Here is a 19,421-nt window from a genome sequence, read left to right on the forward strand (position 1 = left end):
TTTTCCCCGTTTATCAGCAACTCAATTGTCCTGTGACCATCTCTTGATCCAAATTCAGGGCGCTGGAGAATTCGTCAGAAAACATCCGGGCAAAGAAGGCCTAATTAATCTGCTGAGGGGTCAAAGGTAGTTGCATATCTGAGGGAAGACTCCAATTTGTGCTTTTCACTTTTTGTCAGTGGCTCATCTGTTGGCATTAATGGATCGAAGAATCCAAGTGCAAGCTTTGATGCAAGCCCTTTCTGATCAGGTTCATCAAATTGAAGTCCCAGTAACCGATCAAGTATAAAGAGTGGAAGCTGATTCTGTAGCATTATCATGTCTTTTTGAATTGAAGGGGTTCTTGAAGTTAATTCAATCATCAAACTAAGAGAACAGGAACCACGGTGATCTGCGTTATCTTATGGGTACAATTGTTGATGGTTTTGTCTATATCTAACAAGCATAAGCAATGCCTTCAATGAAGTCACATGTGACTCGCTCACCAATATAAAAAGAATACTAAAAGCTTATTAATGGCAAGTTTCTTGCACATGCACGGAGAAAGTCGGACGAAAGTTCATGCAAGCTAATAGAATTTCTTGCGTTTGGGTTTCTTGCTTCTTTTTTGTTTCTTTCTTTGGTTTAAAAGAAGCACTGTGCCCCATCTTTGACTAATTTTCATCTTGGTGTTTTCTTCTTAGGCAGCATCTCTTTCAATAGCTCATTATATTCCAACCCAAGAATTTGGGCCTTGGGGCTCCAATGAGAGCAAGGGAAATGCCCCAGCAGCTTGGACTAATTCAGGGGAACTGGAAATCTTCTTTAATTGTCCGGTATCAAATGTTGATTCATGGAAATGTATTAATAAGCATTCAAGAAATGCATATTAGAGAAACAACTGCTTTTAGTGTGCTTGATAAATTTATTTAATGGCGAAATGACATCCAGATACAACAATTTTCAGTTTTTTCAGGTGCTGTTTTGACAATGTAAAGCTATATACGACAACAACATTCCAAACAAACACAAACACCCAATTTTTCCTTATTACAGGACATAATAAATCAAGTAGCCATCATAATTCACACCTTTGTTGATCTTTCTTTGTACCCTTTTCTTGAAAGAGGCAAGAGGAAGCTTCAAGCGCTGTTGATCTTCTCAGCAGCCTCAGAAGTTTGAGAAGGGTTCTGGGCATTCTTGATGGGATAAGAGGATTCCATTGCAATTCCACATTTGCCAGCGTATGTGTCAACCACATTGCGCTGGATCCTGATATATCCATTCTCACCCCAGTCTCGGCCCCATGAATTCCTAACAATCCAGTAATCCATGCCATTTTGATCTGTTCCATATCCAACAATGACCACTCCATGGTCTAGCGCTGATCCACATTCACCACTGAACACACCCTGACAAAATTTGCTTCTTCAGCTTGAACGATTCAAAAGAACAAAAAAAAAATTATTCAGAAAGAACTTACCGACTGGTAGAACTGCAAAGGCATGCCGCTGGCTTCAATTGCAACACTGACAGGTTGATTTGCCACAGCTTTCTGCAAAGCTTTCTCATCGAAAGGAATAACATCCTCAAACCCATCAATGGTAACAGCCTTATTATTCACCTGCAACGATCCAAAACGATGAAACCCAAGAAAGAAAAAGAATCAATATTCTATTCTACCAATAATCTTTGGTCGAGTGATTCTGGAATCGTTTTAAATATGCAAACCTTGGTTGGGTCACAAGTGCCATCAACGGCAAGGTATGGATAATCTTGTTCGGTGTCAATGCCACCATTCTGGAGGATGAACTGGAAGGCGTTGTCCATGAGGCCTCCATTGCAACCTGCATCGTATGATCTGTCACAGTCTACCAATTCTTGTTCTGATAGAGAGATTAGTTCCCCTGTCACTATCTTGTTTATTCCTTCTACTGCAGCTATGGTTGAGAATGCCCAGCAGCTACCTGTACAAATAGACAAGTAATTGCGAATTTGTTAGATTTTTGTCTTGGAATATCAAATATGCCTGAATTTTATCTAATAATTTTTCTGCAAATTAGATTGTTCAATTCAACTTTCATTTTTGTTCAAATAAGTCGATCCAATTTTTTTTCTTTTTTCAGTATATATGAAATGGTTAATTATATGGGCTGGGCTTAGATGGTCCTGAATCCAGACCTATGCTAGCTCAAGTTCTACAAACTGTGTATATATGTGGGAATGGTCCATGAACAACCAGGATCTGGGCCCAAACTCAAACATTATATTATATGGATCGAGTTTGTTTAATTTTTTTTTTATTGGCTCTAACTGAGAAGTAATTATGTAGTACCATGCTATTCCACGTAGATTAATATATGAAATGATAAATTAATTAAAAAATGATACTTAAGCATAATAGATAGTTATTATTTAAAAAAAAAAGATGTCGCAAACACATGGAAAAATTTGAATATTATAGACCCACTTACACCTATTTGTATAATTTTTATTGATTTATAATTCTATGTAAGTCATCCCACATGAAATTACACGTTGTATTAAATAATTTCTCTTCATAGGAAAACGTGAGAAAAAATAAAAAAACTACCATTCTCAACTACCTTTCAGCAGAATAACTACCATTCTTAGCCAAGCAAGCCCCAGCTTCCAACTCAATTTCAATATCCCAAAACCAAAACATAAATGAATCAGGCAATGAAAGCAATCAGAAAAATTCTGAATTGTGATATTTTCGTAAATCTAGAAGGATTACTCCGTTTGTCCCACTTTTTTTTTTTTTTTAATTCTTGAATATTTAAAATATACAAAGAATTCAATTGGAAGATGAAAATGAAAAGAAAGAATTGCTTGCTTACCACAACTTCCTTGATCTTTGATAGGATTAACAGCTCCTTCCTTTCTCCAATCGACGGACTCTGGCAATTCGTCAGTGGCCTTAAAAGCATACCTACGGCTGGGGTTTTTAGACTTCATTACTCTACGCTTAGGATCACTCTTTGTGCCCAAGAACATGGCACGGTACTCTTCATTGGTAAGATCAGCAAACCTAGTCAATCCAACCTTATAGGTACGATTTTTAGAGTTGTGTTCATCGATGAACCTCAAGTTATTCTTAAAGATCTCAAACCTCTCCTCCCTCTCCCCAATCTTATTGTAAGTTTTACCATGCTTTGCAAGCCACCAGTTGTACATGTTCATGACCTCGACATCGCTTCTCCAGCTTTTAGGATGATGATCATAGTTATAGCTGATAATTGACATGTTCATGGCAGATGATAGAGTAAAGAAGAAAAGGAAGAGAAGGGTGGATAAAGAAATGGCTAGAGCCATGTTTGGTATGTGCTATAGCTAAAGAAGATATTAACTTGAAAAGATAAATGATAATGATTATGGAGAAGGTTGTGAGGATGGAGTTTATAAAGGGAGAAAAAAAATTTATCAAAGGGGGTGGGTGGTGGAATGGTAAGTCGCGGAAGTAGGAGTAAATGACGATGGATAGTTTGGCGGGTGGTTTTTGGTCACTAGAAATACAAGGCCAATCTCAAACCCGAGTCCTAAGGTAATTGTAATTCGCAAGTTTAACCAGAAAAAAGGCTGACAGGCCGTTGAGACTAAAGGTTCTCTTACCAGCTGGTCAAACTTGAATCACCAAGGTCATTGACAGCAAAATTCAAAAATTTTCCTTATTCATTACCTGAAAATTGGTGTGCTCTCCACAAGTTTTATGAACTGTCTAAACTGTCGACCTATCCTCTGAATTCTGAAAGTTTACATGTAGCTAACGAACGGCCCATGTAGCCACTCCACAACCAAGAAAAGAACTAGAGAGATTCATTTTAATATGCAATTCCTATTCATAGACACAAATTTCACTGTTTTTTGATGAAATGTTCAGATCTGTATCACTTGATTCTAGTTATGGATCAGATCAACAATTACAATACATTCAGCAACATAGTTTTGCAATGAATGATAAATTTATTACAGTGGGTTTCATTTCTATCGAATCCAACAACTGAACACAACTCTATATATATTCCTATTTAAAAAGATTTATGTATAAAATTTGGAACATTTCACGTACAAGATCATTGCATTTTCTCCTGGCAGCAGACGTGACACAGCCCTTCCATGAAACCAGAATATCAATCAACCTCAACATGTAAAAGGAAAAACAGAAAAATAAAAAAAAATATTGATGTGATAGGTGGAATTTGAACTCAAGATTAACAAATCAAATGCCCTAACTGTAATAGCTGGCTTCTCAAATGTAGCTTCCAAGCGTCAAGATCATGCTGTGTTTTTTGCTCTATCAATGAAATTCCTTGATGCTTGAAGTCATGCAGTCTCAAATTCGCTTAGCAGAATATATGTTCTCACCTAAGAGTTTCAGTTTTGCCCAGAATGTCTTGTAGAAATCTGAGTGTCCACCACTTTTGCTTCATGCTTTCTCTTACCTCTGGGCTTTGATCTGGATGATCGGGTCTTTGTTTGCTTAACAGTGTGCTCTGGGATGTTTATCACTGCCTTTTCAGTAGAAGGTAGTTCAGGAGGAACATCTGGCCATGGCGTTCGTTTTGATGGGACCGTAATTTCCAAAGGTGGGTCGATTATCCATCTGTAAGTGGCATAAAGTAGCAGAAGTAAGAATACCTGGAAAACTAATCCAGTTTCTAAAATCAATCAGAGAAGATGAAAGTCATCTGTAACAGATCAGAAAACTGAAAGCAAAATACAGTTTAAACTAAAAGCTACAATTGCAACCACTGATATCCTGGAAGCATATGGGATGAGAGAACATTCAGCCACTATGACAAAAGCATCCCACAATTACCACATGGAGCAACTAGAAGGCAAAAATATCCGGATTTTGGCAGTAGCTAAAATAACAGTTGATTTCCAGGAAAAGATGTAAAAGGGTAGACAAAGCTACAAATTAAGGACTTCTTAAATTGTAAAGTTCTCTGCTTCTTGCAACTATCATCATTCTCAAGAAATGGCATAATGGATTATGATATTGTTATTTTGATCAAAAGTTCTCCCTTATTGTTTTATTTAATACAATTAAAACCACAATACTGCCCATAGTACTCTCAGTCATCAAAAGACTTCTCCATTAACAGGAAAATACCTAGTATATGCTTTATATTAGGCTTTGGACATTGATGTGATATCAATGGTATGGCATTGACATTATTTGACTGTTATTTCAAAAGTCAACCTGTTGGGTCACTCAAAGCTGCCCAACTTGATTTCATCTTGTTGAATTATATTAGTAGAATCATTATGCTCCAAACATGTGCACTATAGTTTGAGATTTGGCTCCACCAAAGAGTGCTAAACAAAAACTAATGCATTGCATGAGAATTTTAAGTGCAATAAGGAAGGAAGTTAATGAATGTACAACAATGCCAATTATCTTCACTTTGTTTAGTAATTTTAGAAGAGCAAAAAGTTAAATGGGTGTAGACTACTTGAAAACTTTTTATCATAGCCTTTAACCCCCTGCTTTAGGAGTCAACAAAAAATGGATATTATGAGGCTATTAAATGTAAATAACATTCCATTACATCCTAAAAGAACATATCAAACAAGGTTGAACTCCATTCACAACCACCCCTCAACCTCTAACGTAATTCCATGCATAATATAACCCTTTTTGATTAACTTGCTAAAATTTCTCTTTTTGATATTTTAAGAATCAAAAAGTTTTTTTGGTTGGACAGCAAAAGACAATTTCCATTTTACTTTCCTCAGTCATGTTGAACAAAACTTATATATTTTACCGGATATGCATTGTTATTAGTTATTACCTTCACTTTATAGCAAAATAAAAATTTGTTAGAACTTAGAAGTACTATTTGGAAGGCAAAAGGTTGAACCAAACAGTGCATAACGTTGGAATTGAGCTGATCACGTTATGGAGCTTCATTTGACTCAATTTATTAGTGAACAAATGATCTAATATTTAATTCAGTTTAGCTCCATCCAAGCCCAATAAACAAGCTCCTTGCATATCACCTCCATAATTATATTTGAGATAGAAAGACATCAATGAGATAGAATACTTTATGCAAGGCCAACACATCATGGCGTTGCTTATCATCGCTCAAACCACACCAAACACAGCCCATACACATCATCAGAACTAAAATATTTTTGGAACTATGATCTATATATGCCCATACCAATGTGAAACCCACATAAAACATAAGGCCAGGTCGGTTGTTCAGCTCCTGAACATTTGTAATTGATGCGGGCCTTGGACAGAAAGGCAGAACTTTTTTTTAACTAATTTTAATTTCTAACAGTCCTAAATTATCTAGGACGCCTTGTGAAAACTTCCAGCAGTTGTAGAGATTATATTAGAATTAATTAGGAAGGCTTATACTCTATTTAGGACTTATTAATGTTTTCCTACTTTAATTGGAATTTAGTTTTCCTATTTAGTGTATATTTTCTTATTATATTTTAGTTTATCTAAAATTCCTATTTAGTAACTTTACATTCCTATTAGATTTAGGATATTAATATCTATAAATACTCTTATTTACATGTAATTTTGAGACAGATTATTATTAATAAAAATTCAGTATAGGTTTCTCTCCTTGTGTTCACTCTTGTATATGGAGTGTGTTTCTATTTTAGCTTCACGTTGCGTCACTTTACCATGGGGACAAAACGTTGCAATGATGGGAGCGATGTTCAGAGCAACAAATGGATCTCAGACTCTAGCATATCGAGAGACGCCTCAAAGAAATTGTAGATCGTCTTGGTGCTTTAGGAACTAAAATAAATAGGAATTGGGTTGACAAAAAAAGGTTAGGAGATGGTGCAACTCGTGGTGATCCTATTTATCGATCAATTTTTTGCACATAGTCAATATGTCTACTACAATGATTCAGAGGAGAAAGATGACTATGAAACAATCAAGTTCAATAGGCATCAATGGTACGGTGGTAATAAGAGAAAAAGCGTGGGTTATCTTGATATTCCTAATTTTTATGGAGATCTTAATATAGAGGAATTTTTATATTGGATTGCAAATGTGGATAGGTTCTTTGACCAGGTGGATATAGCACTGGAAAAACAAGTTCAATTGGTGGCTTGTCGGTTGAAAGGTGGTGCTTCTACTTGGTGGGAATGGCTACAATCTAAAAGGAAGTGAGAAGGAAAAGGGCCAGATCGTACATGGTTTATAATTAAGTATTTGTTAGAACAATAATTTTTGCCTTTAAATTATGAGCAGATTTTATTCCAATAAAAACTTTGCCAAGAAGAGGTCCAACCAAATCCTTTCTTGATTGTGAAACAAGAAAATGAAGGACAAAAGGAGCTTCAAGATTCAACAATGCAACTTGAAGTAGATGAGACTAAATTTGAAGAATTGGAACCTGAAACTTTAACTGAATTTCTTTTTGCTATGGTTAAAGATGAAGACTTAAAGAATGTTTTCTAGGGAACAATGAAGGTCATGCCATGGAAATTTCAATGGTGCTTGAGGAAAAACAATCCACGGATATAATTATTGAGATCGAAGAAACTCAAATCATAAAGTTGATGGAAGTTGAAGATTTATTTGACCCTTTAATTCCAATTGTTTTTTTGATTCTATTTGTCTAGGTGTTCTCACAGATACAAACAAAAACACGAAGATTCTCAATTCCGCTTTTTTCGTATCAATCTTATTGATTCCATCCTTGAAAGTTACATGATGCACATCTCCAATGAAAATTCTCATTCTCTTCTGCTTCAAATTTCGAGGGAGGATTTATTTTAAGTGGGGGAGAAGAGTGCTAGAGTTGTTATGACTGTGTTTTTGGATCATTGCAAGTTATTTCAACTCGAGGACGAGTTTTTTTTCAAGTAGGGGAGTATGATGCGAGCTTGGACAACAAGGCAGAACTTTTTTTTTTAACTAATTTTAATTTACAACAGTCCTAAATTATCTAGGACGTCTTGTGAAGACTTTTAGTAGTTGTAGAGATTATATTAGAATTAATTAGAAAGTCTCCTACTCTATTTAGGACTTATTAATGTTTTTTTACTTTACTTAGGATTTAGTTTTCCTATTTAGTTTATATTTTCTTATTGTATTTTAGTTTATCTAAAATTCCTATTTAGTAGCTTTACATTCCTATTAGGTTTAGGAGATTAATATCTATAAATATCCTTATTTACATATAAATTTGAGCTAGATTATTATTAATAAAAATTCAGCAAAGTTTTCTCTCCTTATTTTCACTCTTGTGTATAGAGTGTGTTTCTATTTGAGTTTCACGATGCGTTAATAATAAAAAACACAATGCATCAAGGAAACATGAAGAAAAGATCCACTTATCGACACCCCTAATGCCTCAGGAAAAAAGGGGGATAAAATAGTACTTGATAGCATTATCCTCTTGGTGTTTCTCAGTATAAGGTCCTCAGCGATGAATATTAGGCCTAGTGATACTTATAGTCAACAGGGTATCCTGCTCTCAGTATATTATGACCTTTCAACACTAAAAGACACCTGAACCAAATTTTTTATGATCCTGAATTCAGAAGAATCATGCGATCAGCTAGGAATAATTATTCATTCACAAGCTCAAGTAAAGCCCAATCTCCAATAAAAATAAAAGATGTAACACCTGGCATCATTACTGACAACACATCCAATTTAGGTCTATACCTCACAACATCTAGTATGCCGATAATTCACATTTTCACTCATCAATAATGTGACCTTCATTATCTATTGGGCTGCAGAGACTATATTTTCCCTCTAAATCCTAACTACCAAAATAACAAGCACAGTGTGGACAGGGCTGATTCAAGTGAATTTGGAAATAATACATATGCTTATAAAAATAGAGAGTTCCAAGATTATCAAGTAGGTGCAATATCATATCAGTGGAATACAAATTTTAAAGCATGAATAGAAAGTGAATTTTTTACAATAATCAACTAATAAATATCACATTGTTCATAAGATAGTTATCAAGAAACCACTTAACCTAAAAATTCAAACTTGTAGATGAAACCTAAGAATAGTTTTAAATTTAACATCTCTAATGAGGGCAGATTTACACCAACCAATATAATATGAAGAGTTGGACGCATAACATGCAGGTGGTTCACTAACAGAGCTATCACCGCAAGGGGAAGCTTTCAACATGTCATAACTATACCCCAAGGCCTTTTTATTGTTTGTTCTCAATTCTTTTTCTATAATGGCCCATAATGCACATTATGGCACAGGTCCAAAAATGGATTACAAGCCTATCAAAGATGTCAATGTTCAAGAAATGCCAACAACCAAAAGTGTGACTACATACATCTCAATTGATAAATGTACTCCACAATCTTCATGAACTAGTACATAAAGGACAAGTACCACTTCTCAATACAACATTAATCCTCATAATGGAATACATACAGCAGATAAGTTGCTATACAGAATTTTCAGGGTTCTTTTCTCCTCTTTTTCCGTATAACTATGTTTTAACTGCTATGACACACTATTATGACAAAAATTATCAAACTGGAGCAGTTAGAACTTAGAAGCTGTCAATTTTGTAGATTATAAACTCAAAAATAAAAAGGACCAGTATTAAGGTATTTCATTCAAAAATCTGCCTGATCTACCAGTTCTATGCTTCAACTTTCTAGAAGTCATAATTTAAAATGAAAGATAATAAACAATTAAATATGCAATGGTAAAGGGAACTAAAACTAACAATCTATATAAATAGGAACATGTGGTATTATAATAGTGGAAATACAGCAGAAAGCAAAGGATAAAAAACTTACCCTGGAGGAAATTTGCTATCACTACGAGCTTCAACACGGAGCCACCAAAGCAAAACTTGTCTCCCACAGCTTCCTAGTGGCTCCACTATAGAAGTGTCCTTCAACAGAGATAGAGGACTTTCTATATCCTCACCAACAGAATCTAAATCCTTTATCCAGTCAGGTTTATCTTCAGCTCCCTTCCAAAGCAACCTTGAATTCACCACAAACCCAGCCCATTCCAGCTTCTGAGGCAGCACAGTTGCCCTATCATCGATGTAGATTGCATTCTTCCCCTTGTAGGGTAGAGAATTAAAGGTGTGCCAACCAGCCAACTTGTTAGATGCATTACAAGCAGGACCTTGAATGGGCATTGACGGTCTCTTCTCAACCTCCTCAACTGTAGCCAATGATGACTCATCGGCACCACCTGAATGAGCAAGAATCCCAATGGAAACAGCACCAAACCACTTCACATTTTGGATCTCGTCAAATAGGTCCATACTATGCATATTACTATCATCAGCAAACATCACTATCCCATCTAGCTTCTGCTCTCTCACAACTCTGCTCCACCATAGAATCAAATCTAACCTTATCAACACACAATCTAGTAATGACAAGACCAACAAATATAGTCTTACATTGAATTTCCACTACTTTTCAAAATTCGCTGACTCAAAATTGACTGTAACCTTACTTTGAAATCCAAATAGTAAAGACTGCGAAATCTACGGCTAAAATTGAGGAAGCAAACAAGAAAGAAGTGTACCTCAAAGCACGAAGCCGCATTTTAGCCTCCAATTTATGCCGTCGCTCCCAAGAATTCGGCATTCTCTGGTTGAATTCGACATGAATAGTCTTAACTCCCGATTTGGCGATAATCGAAGCGGTTTCATTACTGACTCCACCAGCCTCAACCACGATCCAAACGACGTCATATGGGACTAGCATCAGCGAGTGCATAACACCGGTCAAATGCAGCATCTGGAAAGTCCGTACATAAGTCGGAGTAACCGCAATAACAGTCCTAGGGCTCTTCACTCCAAACTGAATCCTCTGCTCTCTCTGAACTCTCTCAATTATCTGGTGAGCTCTCATAACTTCGGTCGGGTTAGGATGGGGCCAAGGCCGGATCCGGATCCCATGGCGGCCAACGATCACTCTAGAGCTGAGGGTTTTGTTAAGTGCAGGCAGTTCGGGGTTAACAACCGGATTGGAAGGGACATTAAGAGAATTGGCGAGGTCAGCAGTGGAGGTGAGCTGACGGAAGGGCGTGCTGTAGAGATTAGAGGTAGAGGTGGAGAAAAGAAACAAAAAAACTAAACGAGAGAAACGGAAACCAAGGACAAGACTAATAAGGCAGCAAACACCGTGAAGAAGGAGCCAAAAGATAGCTGCCGGAGATTTAATCGCACTTTCAGCAGACGAATCTAACGGTGCTGATCCTCTGAAGCTGGTGCTCCGGCGATTCATGTAGCTCTGCTGCAGAGCCGAGAGCTTCATTTGGTTATCCTCCTCTTGCTCTCTAAGCTAGCTCCAGAGAGATAGAAAGAGAGAAGAGAGAAAGGTGAAGAGTAAGAGGTGAGGAAGAAGAGGGTATTTGTTGAGTTAGTTTGAAGTCTTGGTGGGGTTGGTTTGTTAAGGCGTAAAATTAATCAGAAGGATTTCTTTGAATTCACGAATCAATCGCTTTGCATGTTATTGTCATTGTTGCTGCTCTCTCTCACTCTCTCTCTCCCTCTACTGTCATTACAGGCACAGACCAAAGAGCGAAGAAAATGACACAGAGGAAGGTTTAGGACATCTTAAAATAAATCCTTAATTTATTTTTTAATCAAATATTCGAACATTTATTATTTTTTAATACGTATTAATATGTGACAGAATTTAATATATAATTTTTTTATAATATTATTATATAATTAATATATAAAAAAATTTAACATGTAATATTTTCTTATTATATATAACAAATTAATAATAAACACTTTCATCTTTAAATTTTTACCATTTTAAATTTTTTTATCAATAAATTTTTATTATTATTAAAATTTATATTTTAAAAAAAATAAAGACCAAATCATCATTCATCCCTACTCTACTCTTTGACAACCGTTCATTTTATTTATAATAACTCATATCTAAATGAACACGAAATGATAATGTTATAATATATATATATATATATATATATATATATATTATGACAAGATGGTTTGAACTTTGAAGTAAAAAAAAAAATGGAAATTAAGCATTGTATGTTTAGTAGGTGACAGAAAACAAGTTTCCAGCATTAACAAATAAAAAATAGTGTTAGTTACCATTTGAGGAATAATTGGCATTGTATAATTAAAAGCAAATAATTAGGAGAAATTAAACGGAGATTATACCATTGATTAAACGAATGGCATATTTGAAATTGTGCTTTAAATGTATTTTTTCAAATATTATTATTTTAAATATTAAAAAAAGTAATTTAAAAAATTATTTAAATTGTTTAAACTTTTAATTAATATATTAAATAAGTAGTTTTTTCAATAATAGCTTCACCTAATCATGTCTATTATCCTATACAATGATTTAATTTTGGGATAACAATTAAAAAAATTATGTACTTTTAAAATTTTTTTAATTTTACCTTATATTATAAAAATTACTAACAAGATACTAAAGTTTTTAATATTATCAATTCCACCCAATCATTAAGAAAAATGTTATTTCAATAGCAAAAACATCATGTAAATGCCGTATAAAAATATAACTTTAATAATATATAGTAGTTTTTATGTTAGTATACTGAAATAATATGTTTTCACTCAAAAATATATGTTACCAATTTTTTCAAGTATCTTAATTCTATATTTTTATTTCGTCTGTTAATATTGAAGAACGATTTATGTGCAACTTGTCCAAAATATATTAATATAAAGTAGTTATATTGAATAAAACATATTTTTTCCTTTTATTTAAAAAGATATATTTTTTTTCTATATTGACTGTAATTAGGTCATACTTACATGGTGCCTTATATAATGTCTTTTTTAATGACTTACAATTTCTTTAATAATGAGATAGAATTGGTAAGAGTTACAATATTCAAGGTTTAATTGGTAATTTCTATAATAGTAGATAGAATTGTAAAAATTTAAAAAGTGTATATATATATATATTTTTTTGCATTATCCATTTAATTTTCTCAATTATTTGATTCATTTCGGTTTTTGTTTTTTCAATTTCTTGTCTATTAAGTTATATTTTTAAAGTAAAAAAATAATAGAAAATGAAATAATATATTAAAATTGTCTTTTCGCCTACAATTTCTTATAAAAATGACAACGGATATGGTATCTATAAAAATCTCTTAACTCGAATCTAATTAATATTCTCAAAACCCGAATCCATCTCAAATTTGATTAAAATTTATTATCAATTATCCAAATTAGTCTCATATTTTATTATTATTACTTGAAAAATACCTAAATCTATTTAATTTTATAAATTTTAATTAATAATTTACATAAAAAAATTCATTTTTTAGTAATAATTTATATTTTAATAATTTCATAAAATATTTAAATAATATTTTATTTAAAATAAAATATATAAAAGTTTATCAATATTATTATTAAAAACTTATATTTGTATTTAATTAAATATATATGTAAGCAGGTTGGGTAGCGAATACCCAACATGTAAAATCCGATATCGTTACAAACTTATAAAGGGTGTCATTTTTTAAATCCAAACCCATTCTAAACCCGATTATATACTATCTAAATTCATCTTATTAAAATTCAATTAGGTTGAATGCCCACAAAAATTAAACCTATTACTATCACTAGTTTGTTAGAAAATTGTAAATTGGCACATTCACTTTTTATTTAAAGTAATTCATAATTTATAAATTAATTTAAAATTGTTTAAACATAGTAATTTAATAATTAATTCATAAATCAAAATAATCTCATCTAAATTTAAATATATCGGACCCGTTTGCCAGTCTACATGCAAGGTCACCAACTTTATTCTAACGTTGTAATGTGCTGTCTTTGGCCAATTGGCACATAGGTGCACCCTAAAGGGTGAAGTTGTGAACAAAGCCAAAAGATTATGTAATAAATAAATATTTTGCTGTCACCATTGGTGTCAACTTTAGCCTTATGAGATTTCGAGTTCGATAAATACAAGTTAGAAAAAAAAAATAAATAATCTGTCGTTTGTGGTATTAATTTAGAGATGTTCAGACTCCATCAAGGGCTGGTTCAGAAATAGAATCAAATCAATTTAGATCGAACCAAAATTAATCAAATCTATTTTTAATTCAAACCGTAAATGAATTAAGTTGAAATTGAGCCAAACAATATTAAACTGAATAGTTTTCATTAAAAAAAAACTTCAACCATTTGATTTTAACCTAAATCGAATCAAAATCAAATTGAAATTAAAATCTAAATTGAAATTATGAGAGTTCACAGTTTTGATTCTAATTTATCCTTTTAGGTAAATTTATTGATTTTTTATAATTAAATTTTTTAAAGAGTTTATGTATAAATTTCTTTATTTTAATATAATTTTTAAATAAAAAATTAAAATAAATATTCACTTTCTCACCTCCAATGACGTCAGTATTGCATGGAGATTACAAATGAAAACATCAAAATCACAAAACGTAAAGAGAAAATGAATTGAAGGAGCAACATTAACAGCAAATTAAAAGTCCACATTAATCTCCTGTTGCTTAAATCATCTAGAAAATGCTAAGACAATAAAACACCATAACTGGAATCCCATCAATTAATTTTTGCATATTTGGTCCAATTAGGAGTGTCCCTAATTCTCAAGGATTAAGCTAAAAACAACAAATTAATTAAGGCCTTTTCTGGGTCCAAACTCCTATTAAGCATGTGGAGTGTGAAGGAGAGAAAGGGTTTGGTGGGTGGTAAGGTGATTAGTTTTATATCACCTAAATTAGTTAGTTTTCTTCATTGTGTGGCAATCTGCACCTGTCTTTCTGCTGCTCTTAAATCAAACCTAAAATTGTAGCTTTTTAGTAGGGAGATTGAAAGAATGAGGATTCGAATGTGAGTAAATCTGTCAAGTGAGTGATATGTTTTCAATCACTAAATCAAGTTAACTTAGACAAAATTGCTAATTAATTACTCTAAATCTCTTCTTGATTTGATGTTTAGTCTTGTTAATTACCCATAAAACTATCTTTATTTAAGGGGTTAAGCAGAATGGGGTTGTTAATGTTTCTCATTCTTAATGGTTGTTGGTATTTTTTATGGGTGAAACACCAAGGTTTTGGACAAAAATATAAAATGGACAACATAAGATTTTAGGGTTGGATTTTCATTTGTTTATTTGACATGTTTGACATAATGATCATTTAAATAAATGCATTGCAATAGGGATTAAATTTTCTATAGACTGACCTCTTATATAATATAAAAAGAAACAGTTGTTGTTATGTTAACATCCTAAGTGTTGCAAAGTTGTAAAGATTAAAAAAATAATAATAATAGAAAAGAGAGGGAAGCACCGCCTCCTTGTTGAAATGGTTCCATTTTGCTATTTATTTTTACCCTTTCATAGTGTGACAAAGCAAAGAGATTCTTACGTGTATTCGATATATATGTACCATATCTCATAATTATATAAGATTCACTTTACATATTATAAAAAGAGTCTAAATTTTTATAAGAGATGAAGTATTATTTTTGTGTACACTAGAATATTCTATAATCTTCTCACAAAGCAATTCTTTTAGAAAAATACCATAAAAGTGTTATTAAAATAAAGATGGTGTTTATATTTTAAAAAATATTAAAATAATATAATATTTATTTAATTAAATAATAATTTTAAAATAAATAAATAAATTATAAATAATATATCTTTATTTATGACTTTAAATAATTTTTTTAATTTATAAATTAAATTAAACATTAATTTATTAGAACTTTCTATATAGATCAAATTTTCCACATAAATCAAATAAAATACTCTCCTTGTTCTGTTCAACCGGTTGGCAACGTCTATATTTGAGGGTTGGGTTTCAGAAATATTTTCCAAAACGGCGTCATTACAGTTACAGCAATTTAAGCCCAATCGACATAGATGAATTGAGCCAAGTCCACTTCTCTTTTCTTGGGCCTATCCCTGCCAAAAGTGGAGAAGAAGAAATCGAATAATTTAAGCCCTATTGACATAGAAAAAGCAAATAAATTTTATTTTTAAGATATAAATTTTAGCTATGAAAAAATGGAAATTAACTTAATTGAATTTTTTAGAAAATATATTACTTTTAACCAAAAGTCAATTTTTGTGCAAACTATTTTGATATGTTACACCAATAAAATACTATTTAAAATAATATATTAATAACCATTACATAAATTAAAAAAATAAATTTATTTACACCACAATTTAATTTTATTTAATGTGACATAGTTTATAGTTTAAGCTGGTAAAAAATCAACAATTAGTGCATATTAATTATTTGAAGCTAAATCAATTAAATAATTATCTATATAAGTGGATATTATTTATTGAATAGTTACAAATATTAAAAATCTAAAAATATCTACCGGAGATGATGGATATGACAGTGAGATAGTGGAGTAGTGGTGCAAGTGAGTAATTATGGTATTAGTGGATGGCTTTTGGTGGCTTTGGGTGGTTGTGGGTAGCGGAATGTAGCGAGAAAAATAGGTAAGTAGCGGATGGTTTTTCAATAGTAAAACTTGGTCACTAAGCGGCTCTCTCTATAAATAGACATGCTGGGCTCTAAGTAATTTTTTCTGTAAATATTTTAATTCCTGTAATGAAGATCTTTAATTACCAATGCAATTTACAATTTCATGTTCATATTTCAGTTTCTGCAAATCAATCTTTTAGTTTTTCAGCAAGATAATTGTCACGACCCAACCTATGGGCCTAAAGCCCCCGAGGCCCGTAGTAAGCCTAACTGTTCATTAACCCAACTCTAAGGCCCATTGGGCCCAAATTCAAGAAAACAAGCGGACACAACGGACAGAGTCAAATGGACTTTCCAACGGGAGTTTTCGACTCACCCGACTAAACACAATATATAGTCAATTGGGAGCTCACCCTCCACATACTAATCAACATAATAATAAATTTGATCTCAGCTCCATCATCCAATCCATCAAACATGCATAGCATATTAAGTTTACTGGTCCCAAATTTATAATTTTTTTTACAGTCCCAAATCAAATAACATTTCTAAAACATGCGGAAATTCTAAGATTTAACAAGTTTATACAAGCGGTAATAATTGACTGCGAGGAGAAAAGCGAGTTAACCAAAATAAAATCCTCCAAAATATTGAATAGGAGTGAGCGTTAGAGTAAAATATCAATTTTAACCATAATCTCTATAACTATCTAGAACTAATGCACCTGTAGAGTGAAATGCAACATCAACAACATTTTCACATCATAACATCAAAAGGTAATTTGGAGCACTCACACACCTGTAGTATCAATCATAACATATCTCTTAAATCCAACATGGTGCATTACTCAAGCTCGGACTTCCACTTAATAACCAAATCGAGGTCCCAATAATTACTCAAGCCGTGACTACCCCTCGAAGGAGCGGTCCATAATTACTCAAGCCGTGACTACCGTCCTATCCATAGTCCACACCACATCACACGCACGCCAACGCACGCTGCTCCAAATTACCACAACAACATCCATGATACATCAACGCTATGAATGCAACATAAATCGTGCCTAGAGTTTAACTACATAAATATATGCATATAAGTGATGCATGGGCATCTTGAACATATAATAATATCGAAATTATAATTAAAATTAATATTTTACTCACGGACTTGACGACAAATTACCGTGGGCGGGGCGGAGGAAGAAGGGACAATCATATTACATTTATTTAATACAATCGACTCAATACAAATAAAGAAAAGACCAATTACGTCCTAAGTCGTAAATCCGTCTCCCTATACCTAGGACCTACCCAACTAAAGGGCTAAAAACGCACTTCTATACTCACAATCCATACATCAACAGTTCAATCATATCACACAGCCCTCCCGCCCATCAAATCAATCATCCATCACAATACGCAAAATTTCAATTTAGTCCTTATTATTGATCATTTTTGCAAAAACCAAACAAGCTCTAAAAATTATAAAACTTTGCCCCGGTCCTTAGCAATATTACTAAGCTATTGCAAAAGAATCGTAATTTTCTAAGCTACCACGAATATTTTATGGATTTTTAATCCTATTTAAGCACTAGAAAATTACGTAAAAACTAGGTTGGGTTTACCTTTGCCGATTCCGACTTCTGGGGCGCGACAATGGGGGCTAGCCAAAACCTCGGGAGACTTTTAATTTGCGAATTTCCGCGAATCGAGGATACCTACATGAAGCCCATAACACGGGGTTAGCACATAAATTTTTCAGAATTTTCTAAGCTCATTTAATGCTCGAAATTACACCGCGGTTTCCGTGGACCCACCGGAAAAAAAAAATTCGAAATTTATGTCGTTGCTCTCGATGAATGGAGCGTGCTGGTGGCCTCGGTTTCCTCGTGGGATTCACGATTTTGAAATCTAGCCCAAAAGTCGAAATGGGCTAAAATCTTCCCGAGCAAAAATCGGACAAACCGCTCGATGGATTTGGCGTTCTTGGTGTCTATGGAAAGCTCTCGAGTAGATGATTTTAGACACAAGACCCGTCCAATCGGTGGCGGATCGGGAGGAGAGAGAAAAGAAAGAGAAAAGAGAGGGACGACGCGGGAGAAGAAAAAGGAAAGGGGGGAGCCGGTTCGATCGGATGTCCGTGATCCGTCCGATTCGATTCGAAATACAAAATTTTGAATTTTTAAACGAGGTCCAAAAATTCAAAAATTAAACTCGAGAAAAATACGTAGACTCCAAATATATTTTTAGTTTTGCCACGTGGTCTTTAAATTAATTTTTAAAAATCATCAAAGTTTATATTTTGGAAAAATCGAACCCGATTTTAAAATCAAAATCTCAAAAATTCCTAAAATTTAAATAAAATTAAAATATCAAAAATACTCATAAATAATAAAATTTGGGGTGTTACATTCTTAAAATTCGTCCTCAATTTTTACACAAATAAAACACATGATTATGCATTGAACAAGTAAGGGTACTTGCTACGCATGTCCCGCTCGACTCTGTGCACTCTTCCACTCCACAAAACCTTAACCATAGGGATCTGTTTTGATCTTAGCCGCCTTACTTGGTAGTCCACTATGGCTACAAGTTGCTCCTCAAATGTCAAATTTTCTTTTAGCTCTATCACATCCTACGAGCACATGAGAAGGATCGGAATGTATTTCTGAGCATGGAGATGTGAAACACGGGATGAACGTGAGAAAGGTTGGGTGGTAGCTCAAACCGCTCCAACTCTATCAAGAACCTCAAAAGGTCCGATATACCGAGGTGCCAACTTGCCCTTCTTTCCGAATCTCATGACTCCCTTCATTGGAGATACCTTCAGAATACATACAAACTCCACATCCCTCCGTCATAACTCTTCGATTAAAGGAACTACCTCAAGTGTACTGCACTAGGTCTACATCATGCACCCTTGCTTCCCCATTTATGTCCAACAGGAGACCTACACTTTC

The 19,421-nt window shown here is 33.5% G+C and overlaps 2 protein-coding genes across 2 annotated transcripts; both read right to left on the reverse strand.

Annotated features, from left to right (window-relative positions):
- Positions 1 to 868: 868 nt before the first annotated feature.
- Positions 869 to 3,505, reverse strand: LOC110644754 (cysteine proteinase mucunain). The gene is made up of 4 exons (XM_021797683.2): positions 2,841 to 3,505; positions 1,711 to 1,946; positions 1,463 to 1,603; positions 869 to 1,391 (listed from the first exon to the last, which is right to left on the reverse strand). Exons 1-4 carry the CDS (start codon positions 3,313 to 3,315, stop codon positions 1,122 to 1,124), a joined length of 1,122 nt encoding a protein of 373 aa, XP_021653375.2. The 5' UTR covers positions 3,316 to 3,505; the 3' UTR covers positions 869 to 1,121.
- Positions 3,506 to 3,932: 427 nt separating this feature from the next.
- LOC110644745 (beta-1,4-xylosyltransferase IRX14-like) lies at positions 3,933 to 11,531 on the reverse strand. Its single transcript, XM_058154468.1, has 3 exons — positions 10,532 to 11,531; positions 9,781 to 10,326; positions 3,933 to 4,603 (listed from the first exon to the last, which is right to left on the reverse strand). Exons 1-3 carry the CDS (start codon positions 11,263 to 11,265, stop codon positions 4,375 to 4,377), a joined length of 1,509 nt encoding a protein of 502 aa, XP_058010451.1. The 5' UTR covers positions 11,266 to 11,531; the 3' UTR covers positions 3,933 to 4,374.
- Between the last annotated feature and the right edge of the window lie 7,890 nt (positions 11,532 to 19,421).

This window comes from Hevea brasiliensis, chromosome 10, assembly GCF_030052815.1.
Source record: "Hevea brasiliensis isolate MT/VB/25A 57/8 chromosome 10, ASM3005281v1, whole genome shotgun sequence".
NCBI lineage: Eukaryota > Viridiplantae > Streptophyta > Magnoliopsida > Malpighiales > Euphorbiaceae > Hevea > Hevea brasiliensis.

Excerpts from the sequence above, each read along its gene's own strand:
- LOC110644745 (XM_058154468.1), bottom strand. The coding sequence starts at position 11,265 with ATGAAGCTCTCGGCTCTGCAGCAGAGCTACATGAATCGCCGGAGCACC. Across the intron at positions 10,327-10,531 it reads ATGCGGCTTCGTGCTTTGAG|AGTTGTGAGAGAGCAGAAGC; the intron begins GTACACTTCTTT and ends ATGGTGGAGCAG. Across the intron at positions 4,604-9,780 it reads GATAGCAAATTTCCTCCAGG|ATGGATAATCGACCCACCTT; the intron begins GTAAGTTTTTTA and ends TGCCACTTACAG.
- LOC110644754 (XM_021797683.2), bottom strand. The coding sequence starts at position 3,315 with ATGGCTCTAGCCATTTCTTTATCCACCCTTCTCTTCCTTTTCTTCTTT. Across the intron at positions 1,947-2,840 it reads CAAAGATCAAGGAAGTTGTG|GTAGCTGCTGGGCATTCTCA; the intron begins GTAAGCAAGCAA and ends CTATTTGTACAG. Across the intron at positions 1,392-1,462 it reads CTTTGCAGTTCTACCAGTCG|GGTGTGTTCAGTGGTGAATG; the intron begins GTAAGTTCTTTC and ends AAATTTTGTCAG.